Raw genomic sequence first — 14,428 nt, forward strand, 5'->3', positions numbered from 1 at the left:
ATTACCATCACAAATTATAAAGCATGCAACCACACTAAACAAACAATGGCATTTTTTTTTTGCCCATACAGCATGTTTGTCAGAATACTGACACATGGAAATTTCAAGCTTTTTTAGTTCATAGGCATTTAGATCTTGCAATAAAACATAGTGTGGGAAAAAATAGTTTTTACTTTCAGTTTAGCAAGAAAGTCAAAGAGCTTCCAAGGGCTTACCACTGGTGGATCAACAGGTGCTGGTGGTTGCACTTGTAGGTTTACCGCAACAGTCTGTGGAGGAGGAAGAGTCTGAAATGGCAACTGGACCAAAGCTTCTGCAGCTGGAAGTTCCTCTTCTGACACCAAAGCATTCTGCACCAAAACCTGGCCCTGGGACAGAATTTCAGGCTGCACTTGTAAAGACTGCATAGACTGCAAGGGCAGTGGTGGAATCTGAGCTGGAGGAGATGTCGACATCTGTGGAGGACTTGCAATTGGGATTGGAGAGGACTGCAGGGATGAATATTGCTGGTGTGATGGAGAGACAATCTGCTGGCCTGGGGATACCAAGGCAGACTGCTGAACTGGGCCAATGTGTACAACAGGGGAAGCTGGAAGTGGAAGATGGGATGGAAGATTCAACTGTGCTGTAGGTTGCACCTGATTAGCAGCGGACTGCTGCAAATTTGGCCCTGGCTGGAGAGCTGATGACACAAGAGGGTGTGGCTGAATAAGTGCTTGTGGATGAATAATTATAGTAGGAGACTGACTTGGTGAATGAGGTGGTGGAGGAGACACCACTACAGACTGCTGCGCTGACTGTGACTGATTAGGAGACACTGTTAAAGGAGGGGGATGACTCTGAATCGGTGAACAATGCTGTGACTGGGCACTACTGGGAGCTGGAGGAAGGCCATGGTTCTGGAGTGGTATACAGTGCTGGGATGGGGGTGGGTCTTGAGTTGAATTCTGAAGTGTGATTGGTTGAATTTGCTGTTGCTGCTGTTGTAATATCAGCTGATGATGGGAAACTTTGGAAGGTGGTGAATGAAGAGGAATCTGCTGATGTTTTATTAGAGAATGAGGCTGAATTGGAGAATATGAAGCTGTGAGAGAAAAAAATGACAATTAGTATTGATTTCAAAAATATAGAAATTTGTAAATCACTCTAAAGGAAAAAGTGTTCATATCAGAAGGTCATAATCATCAGAATTCTATTACAAGTTTTCCAAACAAGAGTAATTTGAAAAAGAAAAAAATTTTTTTTGAGACAGAGTCTTGCTCTTGTCACCCAGGCTGGGGTGCAGTGGCATGATCTCAGCTCACTGCAACCTCCACCTCCCTGGTTCAAGAGATTCTCCTGTCTCTGCCTCCGGAGTAGCTGGGATTACAGGCGCCTGCTACCAGGCCCGGCTAACTTCTGTATTTTTAGTAGAGACGCAGTTTCGTCACGTTGGCCAGGCTGGTCTTGAAACCTGACCTCAAGTGATCCGCCCAACTCAGCCTCCCAAAGTGCTGGGATTACTAGCGTGAGCCATCACGCCTGGCCTGAATATTTAATGACAATTTATAGTTGGAAAACTAGAAAATATGATAAAATACACTGTATTGTGATAAATTCTAAAAGAAAACTGCCTAAAACTTAATAATCTGAATCTATACATGGTTTGTTCTTATTACATTTTATAGGTCACCTGAATATCTACATTAACTTTTAGCAAAGTTTATACACTTGAATTTCTTCTTCGCAGGAAAAGAGGAGTATCATCATAGAACAAGTATAACATACATAAAGATAACTTCAAAATCATAAAAATACTATATTAAAATTCACAAAATAAAGATCTCATCCTTTCTAATCCATATCTAAACGTGCTTCCAACTAATAGGGTAATTACTTATAAAGCTTCCCAAATGAGTTTCCATTTTTGAGCTGAGATGAGGGTATATCATTTGACCCAGGAAAAGAAAATATTTTGTATAATAATTTAATGTGATTAAGCAAAAGACGTGTATGAATCCTGTAGCACAGTTAAATAATCACTGTAACTAAGAACTGAAATTTAGGGGCCATTCCAAATTTAGGACAGCACTAGTTTTGCTTGCAGAGAATGAGACAATCAGAAGCCCATGCTACCTAAATAAGGGATTTTGTTAACTCTTTTCCCTCACCAAAAAAAAACTTCAACAATTGACGTGACAGTATGAGGTTTTCTCCACAAAGAAGCCACTCTCAACAGGAATAAATATATGTAAGAATTAGCACAGTCAAGTGGTAGGGAGCCCCCCATCATTACGCCTTTTCTGCAATCTGGTGGCACATGTTTATAGAAAGGCAGATGCTGATGAAATCCTCCCTAAGTAAGAATGGAAACTGAGTTCACAAGAAGATAAACTGAAACAATTGCTTCATGTTAATATCATGTAAAAATTACACACATTTAACACAGATTTAAAGACAGGGCAATTTTTTTTTTCCTAACCTTGGAATATTAGGAGAAAGACTGTATTATACCTTACATCTATTTTTGTGTTCAACCACATTTGTGACAACAACTTTATAAAAACTTTCCACAACTTCTTAAAAAAACATTTTCACATTTGGTTATTCTTTAAAATTTTTGGAATCCTTTAAAGAAATTAACATCTGATTAACATCCAAAAAAGAGGCATTTAGAAAGTTCAATAAATATCCACTAATTGTTAAAAAAAAGGAAATCAAGTCAACAAAATAATTTTCATATAGTATCTAGGCTAGTACTTCACACTAAGACTGAAAATTTTATGTCAGCCTTTTAAAACTGTGTTGATATAGACTATGCTAAATAGTACTCAAAAAGGGTAAATTAACAAAATCTTGAATTTCTATAGCGTGCCCTTCATCCAAGGGGCTGAAAGTGCTTTCAAGTGTCTCTCATTCATACTTACAAAATGCCTGTGGTATAGGTGGGTATTATTATTTCCCTCTTACAGATAACAGATTTTTTTGCAAGCGTAACAGCAAGGGCCCACTTCAATTCAATTTTGTAAGTAAAGCTTTAATTTAAATTTACCATACTCTTGAAGTACCATGGATATTATATCTACTAGAATAACAATTCTGGCTGGGTGCAATGGCTCATGCCCATAATCTCAGCACTTTGGGAGGCTGAGGCAGGAGGATCACCTGAGGTCGGGAGTTCAAGACCAGCCTGGCCAACACGGTGAAACCCCATCTCTACTAAAAATACAAAAATTAGCCAGGCTTGGTAACACACGCCTGTAATACCAGCTATTACTCAGGAGGCTGAGGTGGGAGAATTGCTTGAACTCGGGAGGCGGAAGTTGCAGTGAGCCGGGATCGTGCCATTGCACTCCAGCCTGGGCGACAGAGGGAGACACCATCTCAAAAAAAAAGAATAACAATTCTCTCTATGCTCTAGTAAGTAAGCAATCTTTTTATATCTTAGAGCTGTGACAATTCAACAGAGTAGCAATCTATCCTTTCATCTAAATTACATTTTTCTTTGATCAGAAATCAAAGTGTGTTTATTTTATTTTAGTCCATAAGACCAACTGATAAGCACATATATTACAGAATAATTATGTGGCTATGTGAAGCAATACCTCTGTAAAAGAAAAGACCTAGTGCTCTGGAAAAAAAAATCCTATCATGTTGGTTAATTTCTCTGATTTTAATAAACATCTTATTGTCGGGATGGCTTTATATTCAGAGAATTAATGGCTGACATCATCTCTCACATATATATATAATTCTATTATTTATAGTAACATATTATTTCATTCAGTAACTACAACAACCCCATGAAGGTGACAGGGTACTATACCAATCCAACATACTACAGATGAAGAAACTCTGAGTAGTTAAGTGACTTGCCTGAAATCATCTGGCTATTAAGGACAGCATTACGTCTAAAAGAACCTATGATCCTAACTGAGTCTAGGGCCCTGTTATGGACTGAATGTTTGTGGGACAAAATTCATATGCTGAAGCCCTAACTCCCAATGTGTATTCGTAGATGGGGCCTCTAAGGAAGTAACAAAGGTTAAATGAGGTCATAGAGTGGGACCCTGACATGACATGGTTTGTGCCCTTTTAAGAAAACACATCAGAGAGCTTCTGCTCCCTCCACCCACCACACACTCAAGGCCATGTGAGGACATCTGCAAGCCAGGAAGTGAGCCCTCACCAGAAACTGAACACTGCCAGACCTTGATCTTGGGCTTTCCAGCCTCCAGGACTGTGAGAAAATTAATTTCTGTTCTTTAAGCCACAGTCTATGGTATTTTGTTATGGCAGCTGAAGCAGATTAATTAATACAGGACCTTCTCACTACACAATGAATTAATATCTACAAAAAACAGTATATATGTTTTCCAATTAAACTAGTTTCATAAAAGCTCTAAAAACTGTGATAGAAAAACTTCAGCTCTAATACAGTTCATATTTCCAAACATTTAAAGTTTGACCTTATTTTACATATTAAAAATAGAATTTACTATATATCAAGTGGAAACCCCACCTTCAAAAAGAAATGATAAAGAAAACCAAGTTACTTTGGCACCCTAAAAATACATATAAGAAAACAATAACCATGTACACTATAATAATTATTAGACTATACTACATTAGAATACAAGTAGATTTTTTTACATTTAAAGAGACTTGAAGGAACATTTTTCTAATTGAGGACAAATAATCAATTGAGAATATCTCAAAATATCTTAGCTTCAGATTAACTTTTTTTTTTTTTTTTTAGATGGAGTCTCACTCTGTTGCCAGGCTGGAGTGCAGTGGTGCGATCTCGACTCACTGCAACCTCCGCCTCCCAGGTTCAAGCGATTCTCCTGCCTCAGCCTCCAGAGTAGCTGGAATTACAAGCGTGCGCCACCACGCCTGGCTAATTTTTGTATTTTTAGTAGAGACAGGGTTTCACCATGTTGGCCAGGATGGTCTCGATCTCTTGACCTCATGATCTGCCTGCCTCAGCCTCCCAAAGTGCTGGGATTACAGGCGTGAGCCACCACGCCAGGCCAAGATTAACTTCTTACCAATAAAAGCAGAAAAACTAAAAAGGTGAAAAATATAGCTACAGCCTTAATAGAAGATATGAATGGCTTTGAATAACTGCAGTGTAAGGCTTAAGAAACTTTTAAGTAGTTCAGGATTTTCTGCGTGGTTTGTTTATAATCAACAACATCATGGAAAATTGGAGTACATGTAAGATCTGAATTTGGAATTAAAACTGACCTGAGACTCTGGTGGTTTTGGCTTACTGGTTTCCTCCATACTTACACAAGATATTGACCATCAGAGGAACGCAAACTATAAGCATATTATCACACTATTAATGAAAGAGGGAAGAATAAGCTGTAATTCAGAACCAGATATTGAGAGTTAAGGGGGACTGAAAAATCCAAAACTAGATTTCCTTGCTTGAACTAACCCTGAAAGAGTTCCCGGCTTTCTCTGAAAGTAACATTCTCTTTAGAAAAAAATTAACCTACCCTTCATTATAATTTATCAAAACTGCAGGAATCACTAGAAATTGTCCCTGAGCAGTCTTTCTAAGCACCATGGGTCACCACTGCTCCACACTGTCAAAACTAGCCGGATGCTGGTTTGAGGCTGAGAATATTCTGTACAGTAGTGTAAAAACCAAGCTTTTATGCCACACAGAGAGCAGCGCCTAGCACACAGAGGTTTAAAAAAAAAAACGAAGTCGTGTCTAACTATACTATGAATATATATATATATATATTTTTTTGAGACGGAGTCTTGCTCTGTCACCCAGGCTGGAGTGCAGTGGCGGGATCTCGGCTCACTGCAACCTCCGCCTCCCCGGTTCAAGCAATTCTCCTGCCTCAGCCTCCAGTGTAGCTGGGACTACAGGTGCCGGCCACTAGGCACGGCTAATTTTTGTATTTTTAGTAGAGACAGGGTTTCACCATGTTGGTAAGGCTGGTCTAGAACTCCCGACCTGAGGTGATCCGCCCTCCTCAGCCTCCCAAAGTGCTGGGATTATAGGTGTGAGCTACCCCGCCCAGCTTGAATATATTTATTAATTTATACATTATATCAAAGCCTACTTACATAAGATTCAGATTTAACAGTTCTAAGCATAGTGATACCTAATTAGTACCAATAAGAAAGACTGCAATAATTCCCAAAATCCAAGTGGAAAAACAAAATTAACTATTAATCCAACAAATATGTACCTCCTACCTAATATAGGTAAGTAAATATAAGATACAACTTAGTGCTGTCAAGACACAAGGATGAAAAGGTGAATCTAAAAAGGGATTAAAGAGTTAATGTAAAGTACTAACACAGTGCCTCACACATACATAAATGCCCAATATTATTATCCTACCCTCAAGGAGCTTACTATCTAGCAGAGAAGCTAAGATCAGTATATAAATAACTATAAAAGAAAAAGAACCAGAAAGGATCATAAAAGTTCAGAGGGAGGAGAAATTTCTAACTAGGGTGATCAGACAATTCCACAGTATTGAGATTCAGTGATGAAGAGAATGCTGGCAATATTAACACAGGAAACGTGAGAAGTGAAATAGGTTTAAGTGGAATATTTTACACTTACACCTAAGTATAAAACAAGTCTTTAAAAAGCAAAGCAATGTTGCAGAAGGACAGAAAAAAGATGCTTACCCGATGAGGTTGCTGGAACAAAGAAAGTTTTTTTGTTTGTTTGTTTGTTTGTTTTTGAGACGGAGTCTTGCTCTGTCGCCCAGGCTGGAGTGCAGTGGTGCAATCTTGGCTCACTGCAACTTCCGCTTCCTAGGTTCAAGCAACTCTCATATCTCAGCCTCCCAAGTAGCTGGGACTACAGGTGCACACCACCATGCCCCGCTAATTTTTATATTTTTAGTAGAGATGGGGTTTCGCCATGTTGGCCAGGCTGGTCTCAAACTCCTGACCTCAAGAGATCCACCCATCTCAGCTTCCCAAAGTGCTGGGATTACAGGCATGAGCCACTGCACCCGGCCAGATTTTTTTTTTTTAATGAAACATTTATAAGGTGTATAGCCCAGTGCAACACACATACACATACACACACACACACACACTCAAACAATATATAGTTATAGTGATTTAGAAAACTATGCAGCTACATTAAGAATAAGGGAGACCTAATTATGGTTGAGAAACAAAGGAAAAGGTCTAGCATGAGAAGATAAAAGATGCTGTAACAATTATGTACTAAAGAAGGTCAGGAAATTAAAAAAAAAAAGGTAGGATCAACAACAGGGGCAAATGGTGTTAAGTTTAAGAATACATGTAACTCTTTATCTTATTAAAAGTAAAGAAAATTCAATTCTGAGAAATTCTGAGATGAACAGAAGAGACAGTAAGCTCACTCTGGATGGCCCCCACATTTTCAGTATGAGAACCATGAGGCAAGATTATCTGGATAAAGGAAGCACAGGTAGAATTCAAAGCTTGAGAAGAATGACAATGACTCAGTTGATTGCCTGAGATGATCCTCTCAGAGATGAAATCAAGGCAGAAAAAGGCAACAACATAAGGAAAATAATGATGCATAATCCTGTTTCAAAGTGACAAATTTCTCCCACTGATAACAACTTTAAACAAAATAGTATACTGCTTTTTTAAAAGCTTTAAAAATTATCCCACTGAAGTATATTAAACTACAGGCAAATCTTTTTTTAAAGCTAAAAGGTTTTATAAATATAAGGAGAGACCAGCACTTACAGATGTTAATCAAATGTAATTTGATTTTAAAAAACCTATTATATTGTTACAATTTATTTTATCTGTTGGGCTTTTTTGTCTCTTTTCAAGCTACACATTAAGATTAAATTTATAAAATTCACATTTTAAAACGTTTTAAAGGTGTCACTCCTGTTCAAGTCACGAACATCCTTTGTTTTGCTCTGTCTGCTAAGAAAATTAATAATACGACTATTTTCAACAAAAGTTTTATCCCACCTGGTGCTATTAACTGGTGAATACTTGATGTCCGGGTGACAGCTGTGCTTCGTGATTCCAGGCTTGGGCTTTCTCCTTTCTTATTACTTTCTGGAGAAGGATCTCGTTGGCTGATTTTAGAACTGGTCACTGTTGTTTTGTTATGACAAATTGTCAATGACTGAGTTTGACTAGTGCTTTTTGGTGGACCATTCTGTGAGCTAGATAATACACCCAACTTCTGGCTGCGTAATGTTAAATTCTGAACCTAAGAACCACATAACAGAAAATTAGGATGAAAACAGATGGTTTTAATTGATGTGGTCATCATTACCATTATGACAATACTGACAACACATTTATATTATGCTTTTCATACGTAAAGCTCCGAGCACTTGAAAGAACTGATTAATCCTTAAGGAAAGGAGAGTTATTATTCTAAGTAATCACTTCTTAAATATTAAGTGGCAATTTTTTTAAAAGACATAAGAGAAAAGAAAAGAGGGAGGGAGAGGAAAAAAAATGAAAGGAGAGGGAAGAAGAAGAAAGGGGGAGGGACGGGGAGGAGAAGGGAAGGATCATAAAGAACTAAATAAAAGCAGTATGTATATATATACAGACAGTGTGTGTATTATATATGTATGAACTACGAATATGAGGAAATTACTCTGCAACATACTGCATTTAAAAGTTACCAGTTCTAGCTATAGAGATTAAGGGGACATTAACCTTGTAAGAAAATTAATTCATCAAATCATCTGCCCCATTGTGAAAATTATGAAAAGCATTTTCAAGAAACTCTTTTCATTTAGTAAAATTTTGGTGTTGCTGTTATTGAACATTCACTGCCTTTGAGAACTACATCTCATGAACTGAAAAGACTGTGCATGACCCTGAAATGGCTTTCTGTGGTGGCTCCTGCTACACTCAGGGCTATTTGAAACATACTGCCAGTCTGGATGGTAGCAAGGATTATCCCAATTACTCTAAGCTGAGATTTATAACATTTCCAAACAGCAAGATGCAAGACAGAAAAATGCTTCTCCAAAAGTTGCTGAACTTCTTGCCTATCTAGAATGAATGTACCAAATATATGCAGGCTAGCACTGGCCCTGGGAGAGAAACTGAAATAAAAGAGACTCCAAAGTGACAAAGCAAATGATATACTGCTGTTTTATAAAAATGTTCTTCAGTTTCATGTGTGTTCCATCTCTACACCATTAACTGATGCTCAAAAGCTATACTTTCTCCCAGCACTTTCGGAAATCGAGGCGGGCAGATCACCTGAGGTAAGGAGTTCAAGACCAGCCTGGCCAACATGGTGAAACTCCATCTCTACTAAAGATACAAAAATTAGCCAGGCGTGGTGGTGTGCACCTGTAGCCCCAGCTACTCAGAAGGCTGAGGCAGGAGAATCACTTGAACCCAGGAGGCGAAGGGTGCAGTGAGCCAGATGGCACCACTGCACTCCAGCCTGGGCAACAGAGCGAGACTCTGCCTCCAAAACAAGCTGTCCCTTCTCAGGCTGGGTGTGGTGCCTCGCACCTGTAATCCCAGCATTTTGGGAGGCTGAGGTGGGTGGATCACTTCAGGCCAGGAGTTTGAGACCAGCCTCACCAACATGGCGAACCTGTCTCTACTAAAAATACACAAATTAGCCAGGCATGGTGGCACATGCCTGTAATCCCAGCTACTCGGGAGGCTGAGGCATGAACTGCTTGAGCCTGGGAGGCAGAGGCTGCAGTGAGCCAAGATATTGCTCCATTGCCCACGAGTCTGGGTGACAGAGCAAGACTCTGTCTCAAAAAAACAAATAATTTTTTTAAAAAGCTATACTTCAGGCCAAACTTTTCATCAGTTCTATTCTAAGCTACTCAAAGAATTTTCTAATTGAAACCATATGGAGTGTCTTCTCTGATTTTTCTCAAGTATTTCATACCAATGTAAACATAAATGGACTAATAACCACTGCATTATTAAAGTTTAATGCAAAAACAAAATATACTGGCTGGGTGCGGTGGCTCACGCCTGTAATCCCATCACTTTGGGAGGCTGAGGCAGGCGGATCACAAGGTCAGGAGTTTGAGAGCAGCCTGGCCTATTTGGTGAAACACCGTCTCTACTAAAAATACAAAAATTAGCCGGATGTGGGGGCAGGTTCCTGTAGTCCCAGCAACCCAGGAGGCTGAGGCAGGAGAATTGCTTGAAACCCAGAGGCAGAGGTTGCAGTGAGCTGAGATCACACCACTGCACTCCAGCCTGGGCAACAGAGTGAGACTCTGTCTCAAAAAAAAAAAGAAAGAAAGAAAAAGAAAAAGAAATATTAGAATCCAGATTTCTCAGATTGCCACTCAAAGCCCTCCACAACCTAGGCGAAAACCCACTTCAAGCCCCCAGTTTCTATTCCTCCAGCCCACAGTTCTCATATTCCACCCAAACTGTTCTGCTCACCATTCTCCAAATATACCTTCCACTTCCTTCATTTGGAGCTCCTATTCAAGCACCTCTTGCCTAAATGCCATCTTTTCTCAAAGCTGTCTTTTGAAGCTAAACCCATTCTTCCAAGTCCAGTAAAATCGCTCTTACCCTACCTAAGAAACATTCTGAAAGTCCCTGGTTAGAAAAGAGTTTCTTCCTTCTAGAACAACTTTCCCATAGCATTGGGGTCATTACTGGCACAGATGAATATCTAACTTGTTTTAGAATTACTAAATGTATGTTTGTCTGTGAAATACTGAGACTCGCTAGTAGACTCTCATCTCAACATTCATTTTTATACTCCCTGCAGTTCAGTGCTACAGACTTAACAGATGAGGTATTCTCCTATATATGATTTTGAAATATATACTACATGGCTAATTTTTTGGTAAGCACTTAGTTCTCTTCATCGTATTCTTATGCTAACATTAAAATCTGTTCATGTTTACCAAAAACATCTCAACAAGTATCTAGAAGAGGCACATTAAAATCTTCCAGGAAGCAAGAGAAAGACAATATAAAATTTAACATTTGACACAAATGATCTATAAAGTAGACTGCATAGTAACGATAACCAAAGGGTAATAATCTGAAAAACCTGAAAGCATTCCCTCAAATGAAAAGTATATTCACAGTAAACAAGGATTTGACACAATGAACCCTGAAACCTGCAGCATATCCATTTCTATAGAATAATACTCCTTTTGTTTTTAATTTTCCTTTTCTGGAATTCTGAAAGAAAATGTGTATATTCTTACATACACTATGTTGTATATATATTATTTATGTGAACATATATATTTTAGAATATGGTTAAAATATCTATGATCATTTTGACTTAAATATTGACATGGTTTAAATAAATTCCAAACATGAAAGCTACACTGCCAAAGTATATTACAAAGTTAATTTAGCTGTTAGTGGAAAGATCACATATACGGATTTCCTTGACAGAGCTTCCCTTTTGAAAGAAAACCCATCCTTTCTAAGAAGAAGAATATTAGGGCACTCTGATGTCCCACATTCATTTCATCTGAACCTTTCCTTTGATCAAGTTATGAAAACTTTCTGGCTTTTGAAAAAGTCTACATTTTGCCTGAGTTATTTTTGCTAATTTCACATCTCACACTGTTATAGAGGGCTTCCCTGCCAAAATACTCTCACATCAATTATTTAACTGGAATCTAACAAATACTATGGCAATTATCATAGTATCCCTAAGAGTGAGGGTCACATTGCTGACAGTAGAGCTGAGTTTTTAGCTTTTAAATCCAAAGGGTTGTTTTTTCCCTCAATTCTAAGAGTATTCCCCAGATAGCCTTACTGTGGAATACTCTTAAAATTGAGGGAAAAAACAGCCCTTTGGATTTACTGGGTCAGATTTCTTTTTCTTTTTTACTTTTTTTTTTTTTTTTTTGAGACACAGTCTCACTCAGGCTAGAGGGCAGTGGTTCAATCTCAGCTCAATGCAACCTCCACCTCCTGTGTTCAAGCAATTCTCCTGCCTCAGCCTCCTGAGTAGCTAGGACTACAGGCCTGTGCCACCATGTCTAGCTAATTTTTGTATTTTTAGTAGAGATGGGGTTTCGCCATGTTGGCCAGGCTCATCTCAAACTTCTGGCCTCAAGTGATCCACCCATCTCGGCCTCCCAAAGTGCTGGGATTACATGCGTGAGCCACTGCGCCAGCCTCTGGGTCAGATTTCTTACTCATTTCTTTTTTTTTTTTTTTGAGACAGAGGCTTGCTCTGTCGCCCACACCGGAGTGTAGTGGTGCGATCTCGGCTCACTGCAACCTCCACCTCTCAGGTGCAAGCGATTCTCCTGCCTCAGCCTTGTGAGTTAGCCAGGCTGTTTACAGATACCCAACACCACACCTAGCTAATTTTTGTATCTTTATTAGAGACGGGATTTCACCATGTTGGCCAGGCTACTCTCAAACTCCTGACCTCAAGCTATCTGCCTGCCTTGGCCTCCCAAAGTGCTGGGATTACAGGCATGAGCCATCATGCCCGGATCATCCCTTAACACACTCTGCCCTATAACATCTTTCCAAAAATCTTTTTTTTATGTGGGTGTGCCTGGTGGGGAGAAGGAATGGAGCATTTAACATAGTAAATGAAAGTGAGATATTCCAAATTTCTCATTTTTTACACTATGGTATAAGAATGTTGAATACTAAGGAAAAATTAACTGTTGTACAGACTTCTATAGCTTAAAGAATATTAAAATACAACTTCAGATTTGGTATTTCACAATTAAAACAAATTTTTGAACTGCAAATAGAATTCTAAAACTCAACAAAGTTATGCAGAAATTTTCCAAAACAGTCTTGAACTTGAGGAAAGTTATCATTGGAATGCATAAGTGTGAGCATCACCTACCAATGCCAGACTCACTCACTGCCATTTCAAAAGCACAGAGAAGAGAAACAATATCCATAGAGAAATTCCTAAAGTTCAATCCATTCCTCTAGCCCCTCAAAAACCTATCTTTGAATTAAGTCCGATCACAGAGGCTCATACCTAGAACACATCAATCTAGACCCCAAAGACCACTTTTATAAATTATTTTGACTCCATTCACATTAAAAATACCCTTAAATATGAAGTAAGATGTTTTCTTCATGAGTACCAGCAAGACAAATTGTGCTCCTCAGAACATGTTAAGAATCAGCTGTGTTTTCCTAAGCAGGTGGTTTGTTTGTTTTACCTTGGAAACCATAAATTCTTTTTTTTTTTTTTCGAGACAGGGTCTCACTTTGTTACCCGGTCTGGAATGCAGTGGCTCGATCTTGGCTCACTGCAGCCTCGACCTCCTGGGCTCAAGCAATCCTCCCACCTCAGCCCCCCAAGTAGCTGGGACTACAGGCCCGCACCGCCACGCCCTACAAATTTTTTGTATAGACGGGGTTTTGCCATGTTGACCAGGTTGGTCTTGAACTCCTGAGCTCAAGCAATCCGCCGGCCTCTGCCTCCCAAAGAGCTAGGATTACAGGTGTGAGCTACCTCGCCCGGCCTGTAAACTCTTTAAGTGGTTGCTTTTCTCCCTTCACTATTAGTTACCTGAAAGCTAAGAACCAACTTTGTAACTCATCTTCAGACAATGCATAACAAAAATAGTAGTTAGTAGCTTGTGATATCTTATGTGGAGGCACTATGTTAAGTACTTTTTGTTTCATTTATTCCTTATAGCAACTCTGAGCTGCAAGTAACAGCTCCGAGAGTAGAGCTGAGTTGTTTTAAGGAATAAATGAAACAATTCAGTAAATGAAACATTTAGTAAGTGCTATCACACACTTCCATTTTAATTTATTAACATATTTAATCCTCATAGCGACCTTACGAAATATATTATGTTATTTTATTTTATATAATTGAAACTGAGGTGAGAGGTTGAGGACTTACAATAATAAAATGGTAGAGCAAGTATTTGAACCCAGAGATTCCGGCTCCAAAGTCCATATTATAAACACTATGCTATACTATGAATTTGGCCAAAATCAATCTGCTGGCAAATGTTGTTGCTGAAATCAGAATTTGAACCCAAGTCTTCCTATCCCCGACTTTTGCAAAAAAAAAGTACTATTTACTGAGTGCCTGTAAATGTTCTATACACTAAAGATACATATTACTCATCCTTTTACCCTACAAATATGAATGAATATTAGAGATGTGTGGCAACTTGTCCAAGTCATACAATAAATGACTGAAGTAGGAGCTTAAGTCCACAAACAGAAATTCATACATGTAAACTGAGCAGCAACTTCACTCCTAGCTCCATGCCACTTTCCTAGTTTTATTTGTGTCTTTTTTCTTACATGGTTCCAACTTACTTTCTGATATTTTACTGTACGCATCTTGTAAATGAATTAAAATCTTAGTTGGAACAAAGTCAAATATAAATGAAAAAATAAAATTTAAAATGTTCTGGAAGTTGATGATGGTCTAGCTCTATTAGGTTTCATAAAACCAAAACAAAAGAAAAGAAGATCATTATTTCAGGCTGGCGCAGTGGCTCAC

At 38.7% G+C, this 14,428-nt stretch overlaps 1 protein-coding gene across 12 annotated transcripts in view; it reads right to left on the bottom strand.

Moving 5' to 3' along the window:
• Positions 1-14,428, bottom strand: part of PHC3 (polyhomeotic homolog 3) — a 95,154-nt gene that overhangs the window by 41,040 nt on the left and 39,686 nt on the right. For all 12 annotated transcript variants that reach the window (XR_010125786.1, XM_054483764.2, XM_054483763.2 and 9 more), the window contains 2 exons: positions 7,951-8,197; positions 216-1,084 (listed from right to left, as the gene is read on the bottom strand). Coding sequence is in view for 11 of the 12 variants with exons in the window: in XM_054483764.2 (XP_054339739.1) it covers positions 216-1,084; positions 7,951-8,197 (1,116 nt within the window). In the remaining variant the exon portion in view is untranslated. The remainder of the gene's footprint in view (positions 1-215; positions 1,085-7,950; positions 8,198-14,428) is intronic.

This window comes from Pongo pygmaeus, chromosome 2, assembly GCF_028885625.2.
Source record: "Pongo pygmaeus isolate AG05252 chromosome 2, NHGRI_mPonPyg2-v2.0_pri, whole genome shotgun sequence".
Taxonomy (NCBI): domain Eukaryota; kingdom Metazoa; phylum Chordata; class Mammalia; order Primates; family Hominidae; genus Pongo; species Pongo pygmaeus.